The 22,096-nt window shown below is 45.3% G+C and overlaps 1 protein-coding gene across 2 annotated transcripts in view; it reads left to right on the forward strand.

Moving 5' to 3' along the window:
- cfap251 (cilia and flagella associated protein 251) overlaps positions 1-16,621 on the forward strand; it is a 135,863-nt gene extending 119,242 nt beyond the window's left edge. Inside the window, exons 20-22 of one of the 2 annotated variants that reach the window (XM_038789752.1) lie at positions 769-997; positions 3,465-3,566; positions 16,358-16,621. In XM_038789752.1, the coding sequence (XP_038645680.1) occupies positions 769-997; positions 3,465-3,566; positions 16,358-16,491 (465 nt within the window). In that variant the 3' untranslated portion in view covers positions 16,492-16,621. The remainder of the gene's footprint in view (positions 1-768; positions 998-3,464; positions 3,567-16,357) is intronic. The other variant, XR_005459784.1, reaches the window with a different exon arrangement.
- Positions 16,622-22,096: the final 5,475 nt, after the last annotated feature.

Consider the following 22,096-nt stretch of genomic DNA (forward strand, 5'->3'; position numbering starts at 1 on the left):
CCCTATCCGTGGACAATGTCATCCTCCACACATATGGGCAGTACCCCACACCCCCCTCCCAAGTAAGGATAGCCTGCTATAGGTTCCCTGGGGGTCCCCCCTCTTCAGGCCCCCTCAAGCCCCCTTACAGCACTCTCTCCCTTCCAGGACATACCCTCCTCTTCCCTCCAACATCCCAGCGGACCCTACTTACTAGCCCTGCACACACCCACTCTTCACAACCCCCTCCAACCTTTCATGGGTATGGCCCTCCTCGCCTCCTGAGACTTGGGCACCCTTACACTGCCACCCTGACAGTGCTCCTGCCAGCTTGGCAGTGCCACCTGGGCACCTTTGCAGTACCACACTGGTAGTGGCAGGACAATGGCAGGACGTCCCACCACTTCAAATCCCCTTTGACCCCCTCTAGCAGACTGGCCAGGTTTAAAAATTTTTTTTTTAGAGAACCCATTAAAGGGCAATTTAGTGTGGCCAATTCACCGACCCTGCACATCTTTTTGGGTTGTGGGGGTGAAACTCACGCAGACACAGGGAGAATGTGCAAACTCCACACGGAAAGTGACCTGGGGCCGGGATCGAACCCGGGTCCTCGGCACGGTGAGGCAGAAGTGGTAACCACTGCACCACCGTGCCACCCTAGTTGGACTACATCTTGACCACCAGACTGATGCCTGCGTGAAATGTGGAGAAAAGGAACCAGTGCGTTGGGAGTGAGTTTCCATTAGATAGATGGTATCATTTGGTAATTTTGATTGCTTTCATCTCCAGATTGAAAACATATTGAATGAGGTGAAGTTCAGTAAATATGTGGATACAGGAAAATATGTGACACATATTGATCTAGGTGAATTCATTAAACTGTATATAAACCATCGACCTGCTTTTGGCATAACTGCTTCTCAGCTGCAACATACATTTGATGTTCTTGGCTATGACAATGAGAATGGAGAAAAAGCAATTAATTTAGGAGAATTACTGCAACTATTGCAAAATGGAGGTGAGTCAAACATGTGTAAATTCAATGATTGCAAAACAAATCATTTGATCATTACCAATTTGCTGTTTTTGGGTGCTTACTGCATAGCAATTGCCTGTCACATTTCCTACATTACAACACTGGCTACATTTCAAAAGTATTTATTGGCTATATAGCGTTTGAGATGTGACCACGAAAAGCACTATATGAATGCAACTCTTCATTTCTAAATACAAATATAGGGAAGAAATGTGGAAGCATACAGCAATAAATCTAGTATTATGGCACCATGGAAAACCACATAGTAATGACATTTCTAGTAAGACAATAGATATGTTCTATTAAGGGAATAGTGTAGAGGGACTTTAGAGGGGTTTCACAGGACGGCGCAACATCGAGGGCCGAAGGGCCTGTACTGCGCTGTAATGTTCTATGTTCTCTCCTCCCCCTCACCCATGTTTTTATTTCTAACTTTCTCCTCATCTATCCTAAAGACACAGACTTAAGCTGAGATATGTTTTAAACTTGTGGGAGCCTTATGGTATCTCATCCAAGTAACCGTTGTTTGCAGGTGAATTTAATAAGTGAGTGCAGGTAAGCTATTCCACTCTGGGGCACCTTGAATGCTGAATTTAATTCTGCCTGGCTCCATATCCATACAAGGCTTTTGAAAAATTCCTTTGTGGGATGTGAGCATTGCTGGAAAGACGAGTATTTATTGCCCCTTTGTACTTGTCCCGTTTGCTCTCTTGAAGGCGAGTGCCATCTTGAACTATTGCAGTGTATGGTGTAAGTTAGGGAGGGAGCACCAGCATTTTGGCCCAGCGACAGTAAAGGAACAGCGATATATTTTCAAGTCAGGATGGTGTGTCAAATTTCTGTAGGTATTGTGAGGATATCATGAAGCCCAGCTTTGAGTCTTGTCCTGTCCTTAAAGCTCGAGAGAAGCCGCGCGGAGTCCTTTTCTCAGCAAATGCTTCTTGGGCAATTCCAGAACAATTGCTAGATAATGAAAAGGATCAGGTTCGCCTGCTAAGCATTTGCACTTTCCCTCATCTAGAGATACTGGGCTATTTGTAGCACTACCATTCCAACTGAGATGATTTGATTTTGGACAGCCGAGGTTCCAAAAAGAAACCTTAATTTGTGCATCAGTTTGGCTCAGTGGTAGCACTCTTGATTTTGTCAGAAAGCTTTGGGATCAAGCCTCACTCAAGGACTTGAGCACATTATTTGGGATGACACAATTAATAATAATTATCATGGTCAAAAGACTGACATTCAATTCCAGATTTATTAATTGAATTATAAATTCCACCAGCTGAAGTACAGTAGGTTTTCTCTTATATTTTTGCATGAAAATTTAGACTGATTTGTTGATAATGATACATGTGAAATTTCTATGGTAATCCATTAGATGGAGCTGTGTGTGTATGGTCAGTTGATATTTTTGGTTTCGTGCAGAATAGAAAGTTCACATCACATACAAAAAAACAAAAACTACTTTCCGTTAACCAGTTCCTCCGTTCATACACACAAAAGACAAAAGTATAAATTTACCATTGTCCCAGATGTATGAAATAAGTAAACAGTTACTAATATTTTCATAAATGTGTGGATTTGGATGCACGCTTACATTAAGTAAAGTACAGCTCATGCCTTGCTTAACAATGTAAGTGGTAAAGCCCAGCACTTTTTTTTCATGATTGTAAACAAAAAAATGTCAAGTTGCTTGTAGAGCTTTTGGAAAGTGCAATACTTAGAACAGAGTCAGGGCCTTATGCAGCAATCCAGTTTGAAAACGAATGAACTCAAAGAATAGTTATTGTAGTAGCTGGTTCACAAAGTTAGTCAGTTATGGTCAACGAAATGTGACGGTCATACACAATGCTCAAATGTTGTTACATTTTTGTTAGGTGCATAATGTAAGCAACAATTTAAAAAGAATTATGACAGTGACTCCAACTCACTTATTGCGAAAACAATTAGTAGGAATGGTTTAGTAATTCCACATTTGGCAATCACTTTAATTATTAAAAGTGCAAGTGCAGGGGGAAAACGGTGGCGCAGTGGTTAGCACTGCTGTCTCATGGCACCGAGGTCCCAGGTTCGATCCCGACTCTGGGTCACTGTCCGTGTGGAGTTTGCACATTCTCCCCGTGTTTGTGTGGGTTTCGCCCCCACAATCCAAAGATGTGCAGAGTAGGTGGATTGGCCACACTAAATTGCCCCTTGTGGAAAAAATGAATTGAATACTCTAAATTTAAAAAAGCGCAAGTGCCATGGAGTCCCACCTCTTCCATATAATTATCAAATGTGTTGAAAATACAAAGATGGAAATTTCATTTGAGAACCTTCCAAAGTAATTAAAATTAAATTATAAGAAAAATGTGTTTTAAGTACCTGCTGTTGATCTGGTTGTGCTACTTGTGCATCTTTTCAGCATTCTATAAAATCCTGCTTTCCTTTATTTTGTCTTGCTTTATAGGTGAATGCATGGCTGAGGAAGAGGTGGCAGAGTGCCTTTCCACACTACTAGGCTTGAATCCAGAGGGAGGAAGTTCTGAGTTGATCTCCTTTGATACTACAAGTACCATATACACATTTATAGATCATTTAAACTTCTTCTTTGTCCTTAAATTAATTTAGATGGTTTAACTGTAAGAATCTTTACTATAGGGTTTCTATTCAGTAGATTATTCAATACGATTTGTTAAGTGCTGCGTTCTGGGCTAATGTTGGCAAGGATTATGGGCAGAATCTAATGCTGCTCCTGAGATTTGGAAAGGATGTGGAAGGAGGCACCATTTTTATGTAATGTGCTTGGCATTGACTCGGCTTATTTAAACCTTTTAACCTTAATAGTGTGGGAGGTGAAATGTCAGTTTCCCAATGGCGGGATGAAAGTTGGGGCTTAAGTTGGCGCCATGTTAAATATGAATGATGATCCCAATGGCAAGTGGCGGGAACCAACTTTCAATGCAGTTCCATCAATTTCTGGAATTCATTTAAACTTATTTCAGGACATTTCTGTGATGTCCCAAAGCAAAGCTGAAATGTTGGGCACAATTCTCTGGCCTCGTTGCGCTCTCCCTCGAGCGAAATGAGGCCGGTGAATAGAGATGGAGGCTGAAAACAAGAACCATGCCAGGCGCCAAACAGTTTGTGATGCAACCGGCCTGATCCCGGAGGCGAAGTTGGGATCTCACATTAGCATGGCAATTATCACCACTTAAGCCCTATTTCCAAACAATCAACAGGAACCACCCCATATCCAACAGCCTCCCGTCATTCATCGCCCTCCCCAGTAAGTGGGGCTGTTGCCGATTAGTAATCCTTTGGAAAAACGTGAACCTGGTGGAAGGGCTCCTGCAGGGAGCCGAGGAGGTGAGCAGCCATCTTTGCCAACAGGCTTGCCACCCCAGTGTTCGATGGGGGAACGAGGGACCCTCAGCTGGGGGTGGGGGACTCTCCGCAGGAGTGGGCCGCCATGGGAGGATGAGGTCCTGGGGGGGGGGGGGGGGGGGGGGGGGGTAACCGGGAGGCAACTGCATGTGGCACCGCCATGCCAACCCCTGGATTGTGCGTACCCATTCCTGGACAACCCTTGTCCCTGCCCATCTGCCCCATCGACCATCCATAACCCCCACCGACCGCCGAGGCCTCTGGCCGTATGGCTGAAGGCTTTTACTAATAGGGAATTGGCAATCGTGGTTAAGTGAGCACTTCACACAAACCAAGTAGATTCCCATGGGTGGGTGGGTTATTCCCCCTTTACCGTAACCATTATATACAGATTTTAAGATTAACATGGATAGGGACAGCATGGCGGTGCAGCGGTTAGCACTGCTGTCTCACGGCACGAGGTCCCAGGTTCGATCCCAGCCCTGGGTCATTGTCCGTGTGGAGTTTGCACATTATTCCTGTGTTTGCGGGGTTTCACCCCCACAACCCAAACATGTGCAGGGTCGGTGGATTGGCCCCGCTAAATTGCCCTTTAATTGGAAAAAATGAATTGGGTACACTAAATTTATTTTTAAAAAAAGATTAACATGGATCACAAGGTACATCTTAAACTACAATGGTCACAAAAGTCCCTTTTAAGCACACAAAATGGCTGTGAACAAAGAACAAAGAAAAGTACAGCACAGGAACAGGCCCTTCAGCCCTCCAAGACTGCGTCGACCATGTTGCCCGTCTAACCTAAAATCTTCTACACGTCCGGGGTCCGTATCCCTCTAGTCGCATCCTATTCATGTATTTGTCAAGATGCCCCTTAAACGTCACTATCGTCCCTGCTTCCACCACCTCCTCCGGCAGCGAGTTCCAGGCACCCACTACCCACTGTGTAAAAAAAATTGCCTCATACATCTCCTCTAAACCTTGCCCCTCACACCTTAAACCTATGCCCCCTAGTAATTGACCCCTCTACCCTGGGAAAAAGTCTCTGACTATTGACTCTGTCTATGCCCCTCATAATTTTGTAGACCTCTATCAGGTAGCCCCTCAACCACCTTCGTTCCAGTGAGAACAAACCAAGTTTGTTCGACCTCTCCTCATAGCTAATGCCCTCCATACCAGGCAACATCCTGATAAATCTCTTCTGCACCCTCTCTAAAGCCTCCACATCTTTCTGGTAGTGTGGTTAAATACACACACTCCACTCTGAACCCAAGTTAGTGTCCTTGGCTTTCTCCTCAGAAGCCCCCCAGATGATTGTCACATGAGAGTTTCCAAACTCCACTCCCAAAAACACGCTTTAAAATCTTAATTCACAATTGCTAAAGGAATAGGGTATAAAAATAGGGAAGTGTTGTTGCAACTGTACAAGGCATTGGTGAAAGCACACCTGGGATACTATGTACAGTTTTGGTCCCCTTATTTGAGGAGAGAAGTAGTTGCATTAGAGGCAACTCAAAGGAGTTCACTAAATTGATTCCAGAGATGATGGGTGTGTCAAGAGAGACAATTCAAGCCTATACACTTTCAAGTTTAGAAGAATGAGAAAAGATCTAATTGAGTTATAGAAGTAGGAATTAGATATAGCTCTTGGGGTAAATGGATCAAGGGATATGGGGGGGGGGGGGGGGAAGACGGGATCAGGGTTTTGAACTTGATGATCAGCCATGATCATAATGAATGGCAAAGCAGGCTGTAAGGGCCGAATGGCCTCCTCCTGCTTCTATTTTCTATATAGCATGTGGGAATCATTGCCTGGCATCCCAATCAAACAGTGATGCATGGTCACTGGGCTTGAACACTGCAGGAGGCAACACCCCACGCGCAGCAGCCTACATCTGAACATCCAGGGGATGGGACACGTCTCCGGGACATGTCCATAGTGGGAGGGTGGGTGAGTGCTATGGGGAGGGGGGGGGGGGGGGGGGGGATGCCTGGAGAGATGGGACAAGGGTTCAGAGGTTGGCCCGGATAGCGGGAGAAAGTGACAGAGGCGACATACTGGTTATACACAAGGGTGTTTATTGTGTTTAACAATTCCCCACTTTTCCAATGGTCTGCACCATCATGTCGGTGCCCTTGGCAATGCTCTTCAGTGATGGGGAAATGCTCTGCAGCACTTCGGCAATGCCCTTCTGCGACTAGGACAAGCGCCGCATCTGAGAGCGGGACAAGTCCCGCAGCACTTCATCAAGGTCAGCCTGGATAACATTCCCCTAGTGAAGCGGGCGTTCTGCCAAGACCCTCAGCCATGGTCGTCACCAACTAAGCGACGCCTTGGACACCTTCATTAATGGTGCTAACGTCATGCATCAGGCTCTCCACTGTGGTCGCCACCCGAGCAGTGTTGGCCTCAGTGCCACGCATTGTCGGCGACGTCTCCTGCTCCCGTAGCCTCTGGGACTCCTCCAATCACTCCATGGATCTGCTGGAGTGTCGCTGACATCTCCCTTTGAATGTCCTGATTGTTCCCTTTCATCTCCATCAGCTCCGGGATAACCTCTACCATAGGCTCAGCATCAGGCTGGGACCTCCGACTGCTGTCTCGTCTGGGGGTTCCTGCCTCTACCTGATGGGCAGCAGCAGCTGTGTGGTGCTCACCAGATTGTGCCCCAATAGCCTGACCACTAACATTTCCCACCGGGGTGCATGTATCTGCGCTGGTGGAGGGTGGGGATAGGTGGTCTCGTGGGAGGCTGGAGAGGGTGCCACCCGGGATGGGCTGGCACCGTCGGCTGGAGGACCTGCTAATCATAGATTTTATCATAGAATTAACAGTGCAGAAGGAGGCCATTCGGCCCATCGAGTCTGCACCAGATCTTGGAAAGAGCACCCAACCCAAGGTCAACACCTCCAACCTAAACCAGGGGCTGGTTTAGCTCACTGAGCTTTTAAAGCAGACCAAGCAGGCCAGCAGCATGGTTCGATTCCCGTACCAGCCTCCCCGGACAGGCGCCGGAATGTGGCGACTAGGCACTTTTCACAGTAACTTCATTGAAGCCTACTCGTGACAATAAGCGATTTTCTTTTCTTTCTTTTTCTATCCCCATAACCCAGTAACCCCACCCAACACCAAGGACAATTTTGGACACTAAGGGCAATTTATCATGGCCAATTCACCTAACTTGCATATCTTTGGACTGTGGGAGGAAACCGGAGCATCCGGAGGAAACCCACGCAGACACGGGGAGGATGTGCAGACTCTGCACAGACATCGATCCAAGCCTGAATCGAACCTGGGACCTTGGAGCTGTGAAGCAATTGTGTTATCCACAATGCTACAGAGCTGCCCCAATCTTGTCACTAATCATGTCACTAAGTGTAGAATGCACAAATGTTTTGTTCCTCCTGATGTTGAAATGAGTCTGCAGAAAGTTCTGATATTGACAAATACATGAATAGGATGGGAATAGAGGGGTAAGGACCCCGGAAGATTTTAGTTTAGATGGGCAGCATGGTCGACGCAGGCTTGGATGGCCAAAGAGCCTGTTCCTGTGCTGTACCTTTCTTTGTTCTTTGTTGATATCTGGGCTATATCAGCACAATAAATGACAAATACTTTGGGGCAACTGTCTCTTCACCTTCTCCACAGGAGATTCTGTTTATCTTAATCTTGACTCACATAATCTCAACTTTTACTGGAGTTTCAGCCAATGTTGTTGATTTAAAATAGCGACTATATTTAAGAGAGGACTTCATTGATTGTGAAATAGTTTAATACTTCCCAAGAATGACTTCTGGAGGCGAACATGGAGTGAGAATGTCCGCCTCGCTGGGGAATGTTACCCAGTACCCAGATTGATCCCAGGACATGGTCACACATAAGGTGACTTCTGCCTGAGGACTGATTCTTTGGTCCTTTCTGCTTGTTTTATGGGGGTATTGCAGGTGACAAATGTGATAGGATTGAAGAACTAGGTATCTCTTTTGGTGGGTAATGTCAAAGAGTTACCAAACGAAGAGCATGTCGAAAAGGGGTACATTTCAGATGAGGATGTGATCCATGTGTGGCACTGGAGGGGAAAGATGATGGAGAGACCCGAGGGGTTGTTGCCCACAGTGTGGTCGACGGAGCAGTTGGTCGAATTTCTCTTGGCTAAATTTAAGAAACAGAGACTTGTAGCCTCAGAGGACCTGGCGAGAGTGGATGAGCCGATTCATGCTGCCCTGGATAGTGGAGCAGAGGCTGGAGGCGCAGAATGTGTCTATTCAGAAAGTTGAGGAGATGGTGGCTGACCACGAGGATCGGAGTTCCTCTTCAGAGGCCAAAATGTAGGTGATGTTGGAGGGGCAGAAAAGCTGAAGGAGTAGGTCGACGACCTGGAGAACCGTTCAAGGAGGCAGAATCTGAGGATCATGGGGTTGCCTGAAGGCATTGAGGGAACGAGGACCACAGAGTACATGGCCACGACATTTGTGAAGTTGGTGGGATCCCTCCTGAAGTGGATCAGGCTCATCAGTTGTTAAGGAGGAAGCCGAGAGTTGGCAATCGTCGTACGGCTCCATCGGTACCTGGATAAGGAAAAGATCCTGAGGTGGGAAAAGGAGACTAGTCAATGTACCCAGGAATGGGAAGGCCACACGGCTCCTATGTTCCAAGACTTGGTTGCAGACCTGGCCAGGAGAAGGGCCGGATTCAACAAGGCCAAGTCTTCTCCTTTCAGGAGCAAGGTGCGATTTGGCATGACATACCCGGCTCGTCTGAGGGCCACGTATGGAGGAAAGGAGTATTATTCTGATGTGCTGGAGGAGGTGAGTAAGTTTTTAAGGGATCATGGACTGGGGGACATTTGAGGACTTTGAATTTTGGGTGGGCTCTCCTGCAATTACCTGACTGGGACGGCACAGTGGTTAGCACTGCTGCCCCACAGCGCCAGGGACTTGGGTTCAATTCCTACCTCGGGTGACTGTATGGAGTTTGCACTTTCTCCCCGTGTCTGCGTGGACTTCCTCCAGGTGATCCCGCTTCTTCCCACAGTCCAAAGATGTGCAGGTTAGGTGGATTGGCTATGCTAAATTGTCCCATAAGTATCCAGGGATGTGTAGGTTAGGTGAAAGGGTTATAGGAATAGGGCGGGGAAATTGGTCGGTGCAGACCCGATGGCCCGAATAGCTTCCTTCTGCACTGTAGTGATTCTATGACTGTGGAATCGTGCTCGGGAGGATGAGGGTTTGTACGTTTTTGCGTGCGGTTATTTTTGTTCTTTTATACTCACTTTGTACTGTTTTTTAAAAATAAATTTAGAGTACCCTATTATTTTTTCCAATTAAGGGGCAATTTAGAGTGGCCAATCTACCTATCCTGCACATCTTTGGGTTGTGGGGGTGAAACCCACGCAGACACGGGGAGAATGTGCAAACTCCACACGGACAGTGACCCAGTGCCGGGATTCGAATCCGGGTCCTCAGCGCCGTAGGCAGCAATGCTAACCACTGTGCCGCCCCACTTTGTACTGTTAAGTGTGTAGATGTAGAGCTTTGTAACATCTGCCGCCCAGTGTTGTGGCAGGCAGTTATTGGGGATATTGGGTATGTGAGGGGCATTGTGTGATGTGCGGTGGTGAGGGGTGAAGGAGCTTGGTGATACGAGTTTGCAAGGGAGGGGGGGGGGGGGGGGGGGAATACAGGGGTCCTGGTATAAAGGTAGTCTCTTTTTTAGCCTTAGGTTTCGAGAACCTGTCCAAACTGATCTCATGGAATGTGAGGGGACTGAATGGGCCAATCAGGAGGTCTTGGGTGTTTGCCCATTTAAAGAGTTTAAAGGTAGACGTGGCTTTTATGCAAGAGACTCACCTGAGGGTTAAAGAGCAAACGAGGTTGAGGAAAGGGTGGGTGGAACAAGTCTTCCACTCGGGTTGGATATGAAGGCGAGGGGGACTGCGATGTTGATTAGCAAGAGCTTGGCTTTTTCGGTGAGTAACATAGTGGGGGATCCCAGGGGTAGATTTGTTCTGGTGAGTGGAAGGTTGGAGGGGTGCCCATGGGTGAATGTGTATGCCCCCAATTGCGATGACACGGACTTCATGAAGAGGATTCTGGCAAAGTTTCTGCACTTGGGCAGTCATCGGTTGATTATGGGGGAGGGGGATTTTAACACTTGACCCCAAGTTGGATTAGTCGTGTCCCAAGTCTTTGAAGGTGTCCGGGGTGGCGAAGGAGTTGATGGGATTCATGGAACGAATGGGAGTGTGTGGATCTATGGTGGTTTGGGTGCCCAACGGCAAAGGGATTACCCTTTTTGTCGCACGTGCATCGAGTGTAATCCCGTATCTCCCAGGGGCTGTACAGGTCAGAGCCCCCGGGGGGCACGGAACAGTTTTTGGATGGCTTGGATTTCCCAGTGGTGAAGGAGGGGAAAGTATGCAGCTTGGGAAGACCCCGGGCGGATTCCCAGCGGAATTTTACAAAACATTTGCTACAGAGTTGGTGTGTTTGCTAGTAGAAATGTTTAATGATGCGTTGGAGAAAGGTGAGCTCCCACCCACACGATTTCACTCATTTTGAAGTGGAGATGCTGGCGTTGGACGGGGCTGAGCATAGTAAGAAGTTTTACACCAGGTTAAAGTCCAACAGGCTTGTTTTGAATCACTAGGTTTCGGAGTGCTCTGAAAGCGAGTGATTTGAAACAAACCTGTTGGACTTTAACCCGGTGTTGTAAGACTTCTTACTTACTGTGCTCATTTTGAAGAAAGACGAGCATCCAGAGGTGTGGGTCTTATTGACCAATGTCGCTTTTGAATGTGCATGCAAAGCTGTTGGCCAAGGTGTTGGTAACGCGCCTGGAGGATTGTGTGATGTGGTTGATAGCAGAGGACCAGACGGGGTTTGTGAAGGGCTGACAGTTATTGTCAAATATTAGGAGGTTGTTGAATGTTATTTTGATTATTTGATTTGATTTATTGTCACATGTACCGAAGCACAGTAAAAAGTATTTTTCTGCAGCCGAGGGAATGTACACAGTACGTACATAGTAGACAAAAGAATAATCAACAGAGAACATTGACAAATGGTACATCGACAAACAGTGATTAGTTACATTGCGGAGCAAGGGGCTAAACAAAGCAAATACGTGAGCAAGAGCAGCATAGGGCGTCGTGAATAGTGTTCTGACAGGGAACGGATCAGTCCGAGGGGGAGTCATTGAGGAGTCTTGTAGCTGTAGGGAAGAAGCTGTTCCTCTGTCTGGATGTGTGGGTCTTCAACTCCTGTACCTTCTGCCTGATGGAATGTGGTGTGACACGCCCTATGGGTCAGGAAACTGAGATGATAACATCTATGGATGTGGAAAAGGCATTTGACCGGGTGGAGTGGAAGTACTTTTTTGAAGTACTGAGGCAGTTTGGTTTTGGACCGAGGTTTGTTGTCTGGATTAGAAAGTTGTACAGGGCCCTCTTGGCAAGTGTGCGCATGAACACTACGTGTTTGGAGTATTTTTGTTTGCACCGGGGAACGAGGGAGGGATGTCCACTGCACCATTGCTTTTTGCATTGCCGATTAAGCCATTAGTGATGGCGCTTAGGGCTTCAACGTAGTGGACAGCAATAGGGAGGGGGTTGGAGCATCGAGCGCCCCTGTATGCAGATGATCTGCTTCTATATTTTACAGACCCGGTTTCTAGTATATTTAGGATTATGGGAATACTGATGAAATTTGGTTAGTTTTCGGGGTATAAGCCAATGTGGAAAAGAGCAAGGTGTTCCTGGTCAATGCCCAGATACAGGGGAGGGGATTGGAGAAGTTGCCATTTTGGTTGGGTAAGTCGAGTTTTCAGTATCTAGGGATATGGGTGGCGCATAGTTGGACTCAGTTGCAGAAGTTGAGTTTGGCTAATTTGGTGGATGGGGTGAAAAAGGATTTTAAGAGGTGGGATGTTCTTCCGCTGTCACTGGCGGGGCGGGTCCAGACTGAGAAGATGATGTTTCTCCTGAAGTTTTTGTTTATCATTCAGAATCTCCCGATTTCCCTGCCCAAATCTTTTTTTGGGAGGGTAAACAGGATGATTTCGGAATTTATATGGGGAGTAAAGTACCTCTGAATAGGAGGGTATTCCTGGAGAGGGATAGGTGGCTTGGCATTGCCGTATTTGCTGAATTATTATTGGGCGGCAATTGTGGAGGAGGTTTAGAAGTAGGTCGTGGAGGAAGGGTCACTGTGGGGGCGGATGGATAAGGCTTTGTGCAGGGGGACAAGTTTGAAGGTACTGGTGATGGCGCCTCTTCGGTTCTCGCCAGCGAAATACACCACCAGTCCAGTGGTGGTTGCCTCATTAAGGGTATGGAATCAGTTCTGGCAACCTTTTAAGACGGAGGATATGTCGCTGTGGGCACCGATCTGTGGTAATCAGATTCAACGTACAATGTGTGGGAGCGGGAATGGATAGGGAAGTTTACGGATCTTTTTGTGGACAGCAAATTTGCAGTGTTGGGAGAGCTGGTAGAGTAGTTTCAATTGCCAAAGGGGAAGGAGTTTGGTACCTGCAGATCAGGGAGTTTGAGAGGAAGGAGCTGGTTACGTTTCTGCAGTTGCCGTCCCCCTCTTTGCTCCAAATGATTGTGTCTGAGGACGACATAGGGGAGGACAAGGTTTCTGATACTTATGGGCAGTTAATGGAAAGGAAGAGGGCCTTGTTGGAGGAGATAAAGAGGAAGTGGGAGGTGGAGCTGGGTGATGGATTTGAAGGGGGGGGGGGTTTGGAGTGAGGCCCCGCGGAGGATAAATTTGACCTCCTCGCGTGCAAGATTGAGTCTAATTCAATTTAAGGTGGTACATAGGGCGCACATGACAAAGTCGCGTACGAGTTGTTTTTTTCCTCCGGAGATGGAGGATAGATGTAGGCGATGTTCAAGAGGGCCGGCAAATTACACTCACACCGTGTAACACGGTAAATGTGTTTTTATTTATTTATTTATTTTATAAATTTAGTGTGCCCAATTCATTTTTTTCCCAATTAAGGGGCAATTTAGCGTGTTCAATCCACCTATCCTGCACACCTTTGGGCTGTGGGGGCGAAACCCACGCAAACACGGGGAGAATGCTCAAACTCCACACGGACAGTGACCCAGAGCCGGGATCGAACTTGGGACCTCAGCGCCGTGAGGCAGCAGGGCTAACCCACTGCGCCACCGTAAATGTGTTTTTATTGATATGTGGGTGTGTAAATATATATATAGTTTTGGGAGTGTTTTGCGGCCGGTTTGCCATTTGAAATTTGAATTGGATTTTGGTCTTGCCTGAAATTGGTGGAGTATTAGGAGTCTTTTGCAGGGACTATGTCAGCGATTTCAGGGGTAAAGGTGCTTGGAGCCTGTGGGTGACCATATTTGCAGTTTCGGAGGATCCGAAAGTGAAGGTGGGGAGAGAGGCTGCGCCTTGGCCTTTGCCTCCCTGATAGCCCAGAGGATGATATTTTAAGGGTGGCGGGCTTCGAAGTCGCCTTAGACAGGGGTTGGGTGAGTGACTTGGCAGAATTTCTGCATTTCGAGAAAATAAAGTTTGTCATTAGTGAGTCAGATGAGTGGTTCCACTTGAGGTGGAAGTTGTTCATCTCCTTTAAGGACTGCTGAATGTCAGCTGGTGGGGGGAGGGGGTGTGAAGGGGGTGTGTGTGCTGTGGTTGTTGTGCCATTAATTCTTTGGTTTTCTTTCTGTGTTATTGTATTTTGGCCATAAAATGGGGCTAGTGGGTTTTAAGATAGATTGGGGGGTTTGTTTTAAAACAGTGGTATACAGATGGTTGTATTGCATTGTGTGCATTGTATACAAAATGAAAATACCTTGAATAAAAATATATAAATGTGAGCCGCTTATACTTTCTTGTTATTCTGCCCACTATCAGAGATATGGGGCGGGATTCTTCGAACCCCGCCGGGTCGGAAAATCCCCGGGGGGGCGGTGTGAATCCCACCCCACCGCCAGCTGCCGCATTCTCTGGCGCCGGTTTTTGGGCGGGGTTTACGCCACGCCGGTTGGGGGCCGTTGGAAGCGGCCCCCCAGCAATTCTCCGGGCCCCAATGGGCCGAGCAGCCGTCAGTTCCTGGCCAGTCCCGCCGGCGTGAAATGGACATGGTCCCACACGGCGGGACCTGGCTGGTAGGCCATCTAGTGGTGTCCTCGGGGGCGGGGGGGGGGGGGGGGGGGGGGGCAGAGATCCCGTCCCGGTGGGAGGCCCCCATGGCGGCCTGGCCCGTGATCTGGGCCCACTGATCTGCGGGCGGGCCTGTACTGTGGGGGCACTCCTTCCTTCTGCGCCAGCCTCTGTAGGGCTCTGCCATGGCCGGCGCGGAGAAGAACCCCCTACGCATGAACACGCTGGCCGGCACAGCGCCAACCCCTCCGCCGTCGTCCTAGCCCCCGGAAGTGCGGAGGATTCCGTAACTTCCGGTTGGCCCGACGCCAGAGTGGTTCGCGCCGTTCTTGCCGCCGGGCTATCCCACACACTGATTCTTCACATTTATTTGTATTTGAAGTTTTGCACTTAGTGTGACAAATAATTTATCTTAAACTCATCGAGGAATATAAACTTAATCTGTAATTATCACCCGTAGATTTTTGACAAAGCTACTCTGAATGATTTGCTATCATAATTAAAAAGGTCATGGAGGGATTTGAAAACAAGGGTGAGAATTTAAAAATGGAGATGTGGTGACACATACACTTAAATTGATCCATCCACTGCTAGGTACGAAGTGTTATGAATGAGTTGCAGTGGTCATGGTTTAAATAAGCATCCAGTCAATGTCAACCATGCTAAATAAAAAACGTGCTATTTTTGGTCTGTGTAGTTAAGATATTTAGCGGCACTGATTAACACCATTTCCACTTTGACTCTTAATACATTTGCATGAATTAAATTTAAAGAGTTTGTCCTTGCATGGCAGACTTCACTCATATTTCTCCGTTGCATGAAATGTGAAATGACTGTATATTAGAACTTTCGTACTAATTAAAAATTATTAGATGAACAACTATCATTGAAATGTTTTCATGAATGAGTTCTATTCAAACAATGTGGAATGTGTACAAATCATAAATCCTTCACATATTCTGAACAGTGGATTCACTGTTGTTGAATTTACAGTGCAGAAGGGGGCGATTCGGCCCATCAAATCCATTCCGGCCCTTGGAAAGAGCACCCTATTTAAGCCCACACCTAAACCCTATCCCAGTAACCCCACCTAACCTTTTTGGACACTAATGGCCAATCCGCCTAACCTGCACATCTTTGGACTGTGGGGTGAAACTGGAGCACCCGAAGGAAACCTATGCAGACATGGGGAGAAAGTGCAAACTCCACACAGTCACCGCAGGCCGGAATTGAACCCGGGTCCCTGGAGCTGTGAGGCAGCAGTGCTAACCACTGTGCCACCGTGCCGCCCATATAATATTCAAAGTAGGAGACTAACCAATGGTGGGTGAATGCGAGATAGTCCAGGGAAGGTAGAACTAACTCTATCATAACATTTTGGTAAGGATGAGAAAGACCGTTGGAATTTGCTGACCCTCCACTTGTGGAAGACAAGTTCTTCTGTGTATTTTGTTCATGATTTAGTCTCCCCTCCAGGGAACAGGAAACTTGGGTAGCTGTGCTAGGGATACTGAGGATGTTTAAATGTTAGGCATTGCATTTGTTTTTTGTTGTTTTTGTTAGTTGGAAGGACAGAGGCAAAGATTTTGGAAGGTTATTGGCTTATTTATGTTATGTTTTATGAGGTAACATATTTGATATATATATATATATATATGTCATATATATTACATACAAACTATTGCATGCTTATTTTTGTAATTTGAAAGTAAATCTACAAACTGTAACCGAAAAATCTACAAACTATAAATTTAAAACAAGAGAGAGAATTGTAAAAAAAAATGATGTCCTGTTTAATTGTAAAATTAATCTTCTTTCTGTTCTGTTTGGGTTTGACAGATGCTTCAGCATTGCTTGCACAGCAACTTCCCCAGGAGATTACAAGTAAACTGTTTATAAATGAAATACTGGGGTTTCCCCAGACTTCAACTTGTGCCGAAGAGATGACTATTTCTGCAGCTGCATCAACATAAACACAAACAGAAATGTACTTTTATCTATCCAATAATTTTTATTCCTTCATTTCATAACTTCATTGCTAAATGACGAGAGCTGACTGATACTTATTTTTAAAATAAAAAATACGATATATGATTCTATGTACTTGAGCCTTTATAATTTGACTTAAATTGAAATGTCGAGGTGAGATTATCTACATAGGATGTTGAGATGGCATTGAGTAAGTAGAATTACAGTATTTCTTTAAAAGGAATCAATTGATGGTCAAAATAATTAAAATAGTACAGTGGGTACTCCTTTTATCAGTACATCCAGAGGTTAAGTAAGGGAATACACCCATGAGAGTGTTTGCCTCTGTGCACTAATTTGAACTTTTGTCCTGCATATGTGAGATTTACACAGAAACAGAAATTTACAGCACAGAAAGTGGTGTTCTGGAAAATACAGAATGTGTCATTTGAAACATAGAGGTCTGCCAACATCTGATCGGGGAGAGTGCAGGGAAAGATCCCACAAGAGGTTGGTGGCAGCTGAAGGGCACAGAAACTGTGGGCAGCAATTTCAGTCTATCAGAATGGTTATTACAACCTGCAGCAGGAGAAAGGCAAAAGAAAAAAGTTTTAAAAAATCTCTTTGTGTTGTTGGAAAATTGTGATGGACTGCCCCTTTAAGACCCGAAGTCCGATCCTTATCAGAGGTCCCGATCAGAACAGCTGAAACAAAGAAACCAGCGTGGACTTCAGACTCCTCCCCTTTTTCTCCCCACGAGGCAAGAAGCAAGAACAAAGACACCAGCAGCAGAACACCAGCGGCACCCGAAGAAGCAAGAAGGACAGCAGGAGCAGCAGCAGGAGAGAAGCGGCCCAAAGACCAGACCAGACCAGAAGGAAGACGGCCCAGCAGCAGGAGCAGCAGCCACTGAAGACAGAAGAGGAGGAAAAGAGAAAACTGCACCAGGAGAGATGACCAGGAGGCTTGAAAGTGAAAGAGAGAGAGAGAGAGTCTGAAGGCCTCACCAACCAACCAAACAACATCAAAAAGTAAATAATGTTTTTAATTTAATGAGATAAAAAAGAGTATGTTAATAATAAAATAATTTAACCTGAAAAAGTGGTTATTAGCTTACTTCACTTCCTTAAGAACGCAGGACCCGGGACATCAATGCCATTAAGGGGTAAGTAAGTAAAATTATTCAGTGAAGGTAGGAGTTATACCGGGGGATAACTTGAAAGGAGAGTTTGACCCGAATAGCACTCTCAGAGGCCTGTACTGGAGTCAGGGAGGGAGTTCCCTGTTCGCCGTTTTTAGAATATTGGCCCGTAAGGTTCTTTGGTATAAAGGGAATTCTAAAACATATAGGTGAATTTAGAAAAACATGGCGCCCAGCGTGGAGGCCTAGAATATTAGAAGTTTCTAGGTAAAGCGAGGCTAGAATATTAGAAGTTTCTAGTTAAGCAGAGTAGGGGCTAGAATATTAGAAGTTTCTAGTTCCCAAGAAAAGCCTAGAATATTAGAAGTTTCTAGGTAAAGCGAGGCTAGAATATTAGAAGTTTCTAGTTAAGCAGAGTAGGGGCTAGAATATTAGAAGTTTCTAGTTCCCAAGAAACGGGTGGAATATTAGAAGTTTCTAACCGGCAAAAGGCTAGAATATTAGAAGTTTCTAGTCTATGTGTGAGTCAAACTTTACCTGCCGAGTTTAGTTTGGAAAGTCAGGTGTGATTGGCTTTTGTAAGGATATTCTGTGGATCGAGGGGACTGAAGCTCAGGTTGGGTGTGAAAATCAGTAGACTAGAAGATACTGACCCTGAGAAAAAGTCTGCAAGACATTTTGGTGATAGCACTAAAATCTTGCATCCATTACTGGTAAAAGGGGCTAAAGAATAAATCATCCTCAGAGTAAGGCGGATTGTGCGGACATTTTCTGGAAAATAGGGACGCTTATATTCAGAAACCAATAATCAATCGACCCTTAACTAGAGCAGGAAGATAGTGCCTTGGTCAGCCTTGGATAGGGCCCAGAAAGGGTACTTATCCTTAATTTCAGAGTGCACCTGAAAGGGACAACCAGGAACAGAACTAAAAATCCGAAAATGGCAATTAGGGTAATTCTCATGCCCTGGGATACGGTCAAGAGAAATGTAGAAATGAAAAGGGAATGGAAGAAATTAAAAGAGCAAAAGAAATCCTGGACAGGAGATATGTATCCAGACGGAGATATCTCCCTCTTTGTTAGAGTGCCAAAAGCCCTGCAATATACAGATTCAGTCAGGGTCCTTAAAGCACTTTGTCAGTTTGCATTTGAAAAGCGAGCTGAATCACTAATCGTATTTGGACACAGACAGAAGCATGCAGCTGCTCAAGTGGGCAAAGTGTGTTCCAAACTGATTAAAATCATTGACGGAGTAAACAGGACAGAAATAATACAGATCCCTAGTAAACCCAAAAGTAACTCTGAAGTGGTAGGCAAATATATAAAACAACTGCAGAAAAATGAACCATTAGAAATGGAAAGTGACGAGGAATCAGGCCTAGAATCAGATAGCCAGGTACCAAGTGCAAGGTTTGAAGAATATATAGAATCGGTGGAAGAGTTTGCACAACATAGTACCCCCTATTTTGAGGAAGAACCGGTACGACGACGGATACATTTCTCCGAATATAGGGACCCAGATAGAGGTGCCCCTTTGAGAACACCATGCCCCAGAAGTGAGAAAATAGTTCAGTCATTTACACCAGGTCCAGAGGAAGGACAGGGAGGCATGGTACCGTATAAAATAGTAGCAGCCGTAATGAAGACAGCAGGCCCAAAGAAACATGGGGAGAGTAGAATTGAGTATTCACAGAGGTTAAAACAGTTAGCGAAGAAAATGGGGGCATCAGGAGAATCCACCAAATTGATTGATTTACATACAGTGGGAGAAATAGTTACAGGCGAAGTCTCAGATTTAATAAGTGAGTTAGATTTGGGAAATGAGAGAGCTAATTTAATGAAAGAGATGACAGAGGCAGCATATGCAGGGGAACACCTCACACCATATATCGACCGAATATATGAGGTTAATAAGGAAGAGGGGGTCGATGTAGTCAGATTCCTGAGGGAATTAGGACCCAAGATTCCAGGAGGAAAAAGCCTCTCAATAATACTGTTAACGACCTCTAGAAGAGAAATAGGAAGAGAACTGGTTAAATTTGATTTGGCAGGCCAAGCATTTAAGGATAAACACACAAAAGGGGAACAAAAAAGAGCAGCTGCCCAAAATAATGTTTCAACACAAAATGCTCAGATTAGACCACCAAACCGACAGATACCTGACAAATCGGAACAAAATCCAGCACAACCAGCAATGCCACAACATGGGTATAATTTGCGGTCACAAGGGCCACCTCCACCACAAAATCTAGATTATTTACCAAGGGGACAATTCCTAGCCCTCAGTCGGGAGGAAAGAGACAGATTCATTGAGGATAGGAGAAGAAGAGCAGCTGGTCAGGGGAGGATTGAGCAAGGTAGATATCAACCACCAGAAGGGTATCCGGGACGCTCGCGAGGGGGATTCCGAGGAGGAGGCAGAGGAGGCCCCGGTATATATGGACAGGATTCGGCTTCTCCCCTTAAACAGGCTATACAAAATCTAACAACAGAAACAGACAAAGGAGAATTAGTAGTAGTATACAAGGGGGAAAGATGTATAGTGGACACAGGGGCTGAGATATCAATGATAAGGGAAGAAGCTGGAAATCCGACAGGAAAGAAATACATAGTAGAAGGAGCATTAGGGAATAAGGATATTAGACCAGAAGTTAGATTGGGAGAATTACTGGCAATATCAGGAACTGATAATCTGATGGCAGGGAAAGATTTAATAAAAATAGATACTGGAAAAATAAGGATATTAAAACCAATTGATAACATGGAGGAAATAAGGAAACAGAAAGAGAAAAGTATTTTAAATGACGAAGCTTGGAAGAAGATGGAAGAAGTACTGATGGGAGCAAACCTAGCGATAGGTAAGAATGACACAGGTTTGCTTAGCCAGCAATTTCAACACACAATTCACGGGGGACAACACAGACCTCAAAAACAGTATCCTTTGCCTAGAGGAGCTAAGAGCGAGCTGGAGATAATAATCAAGGAATTGGAGCAGCAGGGGATTATTCAAGGGGTCACATATGCCTCAACAAATAGTCCACTTCAGGTAGTAAGAAAACCAGATGGTACATTTAGAATGGTAACAAATTACAAAGCTTTAAATAAAGTCACAAAGAAGGACAAGAGATATTTAATAAATCCACAAGCTACCTTAGAGCAAGTCGCGGGAAAAACTTACTTAACTAGTATAGATTTGGCGAATGGATTCTGGAGTGTTCCATTAGACCCAGACAGCAGGGAGAAAACAGCATTCACCTTTGGAACTAAGCATTATGTATATTGTAGACTTCCACAGGGATATGTTAATTCTCCAAATCACTTTCAGGCAATAATCAGGGAGCTGATTAAAGATGATTTGGCTTTAGTATATATCGATGATATATTAATTGGAGATGACGATCAGGACAAACATGTGGAAAGAGTGGCCAGGATCATTAAGACACTTAGTGAAGCAGGCTTTAAAATAGGGCTAAAGAAATGTCAAATTGGGAGAAGCGAAGTCAACTATTTGGGTTATTCAGTATCGAAGGAAGGTAGAGAGGCCAGTATTGAAATGAGGAAGAAGATAGCTGAAATTACTGCGCCTGTTTCGAAAAAAGGGGTTCAAAAAATAATGGGAATGTTGGGATATCTAAGGCCAGTAGTGAAGGACTTCAGTCTCTATGCTAAAGCCATTTATCAAACCTTGAAGGGGGATTTTATTTGGACCAGCGAGGCCCAGAGAGGGTTAGATCAGTTAAAAACAGCAATTGCGATATCGGGGTCATTAGTTGGGAGACAAGAAGAGGATGACTTAAGCATTAAATTAGACATATATAAAAATGGATATGGTATGGTACTTGCTAATCTTAGCAATCAGACACCTATCAAACATCTGACAGGAAACTGGTCGAGAGCTGAACAAAAGTTTTCAAACATCGAGAAATGTCTAGCAGCTATAACAAAGAGAATAGCAGAGATAGAAAACTTGTCGGGTGGTAAGAAAATTTATGTCACAACTGAGTTTTTGGAGTTAAAGGAGCTAACCAAGAGACAGATTTGCCAGCAAGGCACGAATACAGCTCGATGGGAAAGATGGGAAACCATTCTTCTAAACCCTGACTTAATGTTTGTTCATAACATTCAAAAGGGACAGAAACTTGATGAGCCAGTTAGTAAAACGGAGTTGGTGATGCTTGGGTATTATACACTGATGGTAGTAAAGTCAAGAAGGACGAAGAACAAGCCAGATGGGCATTCATTTTAAAAAATTCAGGAAACATAGTAGTGGAGGAACAGGGAATAATCATTGGATCAGCTCAGACAGCAGAGGTAGAGGGAGTATTGCAAGGGTTAAAGGAGTGTCACCAGCGAAAGCTGCAGGAAGTTACCGTTGTAACCGATAGCTTTTTCGTGCAGCAAGGATTGGAGAAAGATTTGGAGTTTTGGAAACTAAACGGTTGGACGAACGGTAGAAATAAACTACTGGA

This window comes from Scyliorhinus canicula, chromosome 1 (assembly GCF_902713615.1).
Source record: "Scyliorhinus canicula chromosome 1, sScyCan1.1, whole genome shotgun sequence".
NCBI classification, from domain to species: domain Eukaryota; kingdom Metazoa; phylum Chordata; class Chondrichthyes; order Carcharhiniformes; family Scyliorhinidae; genus Scyliorhinus; species Scyliorhinus canicula.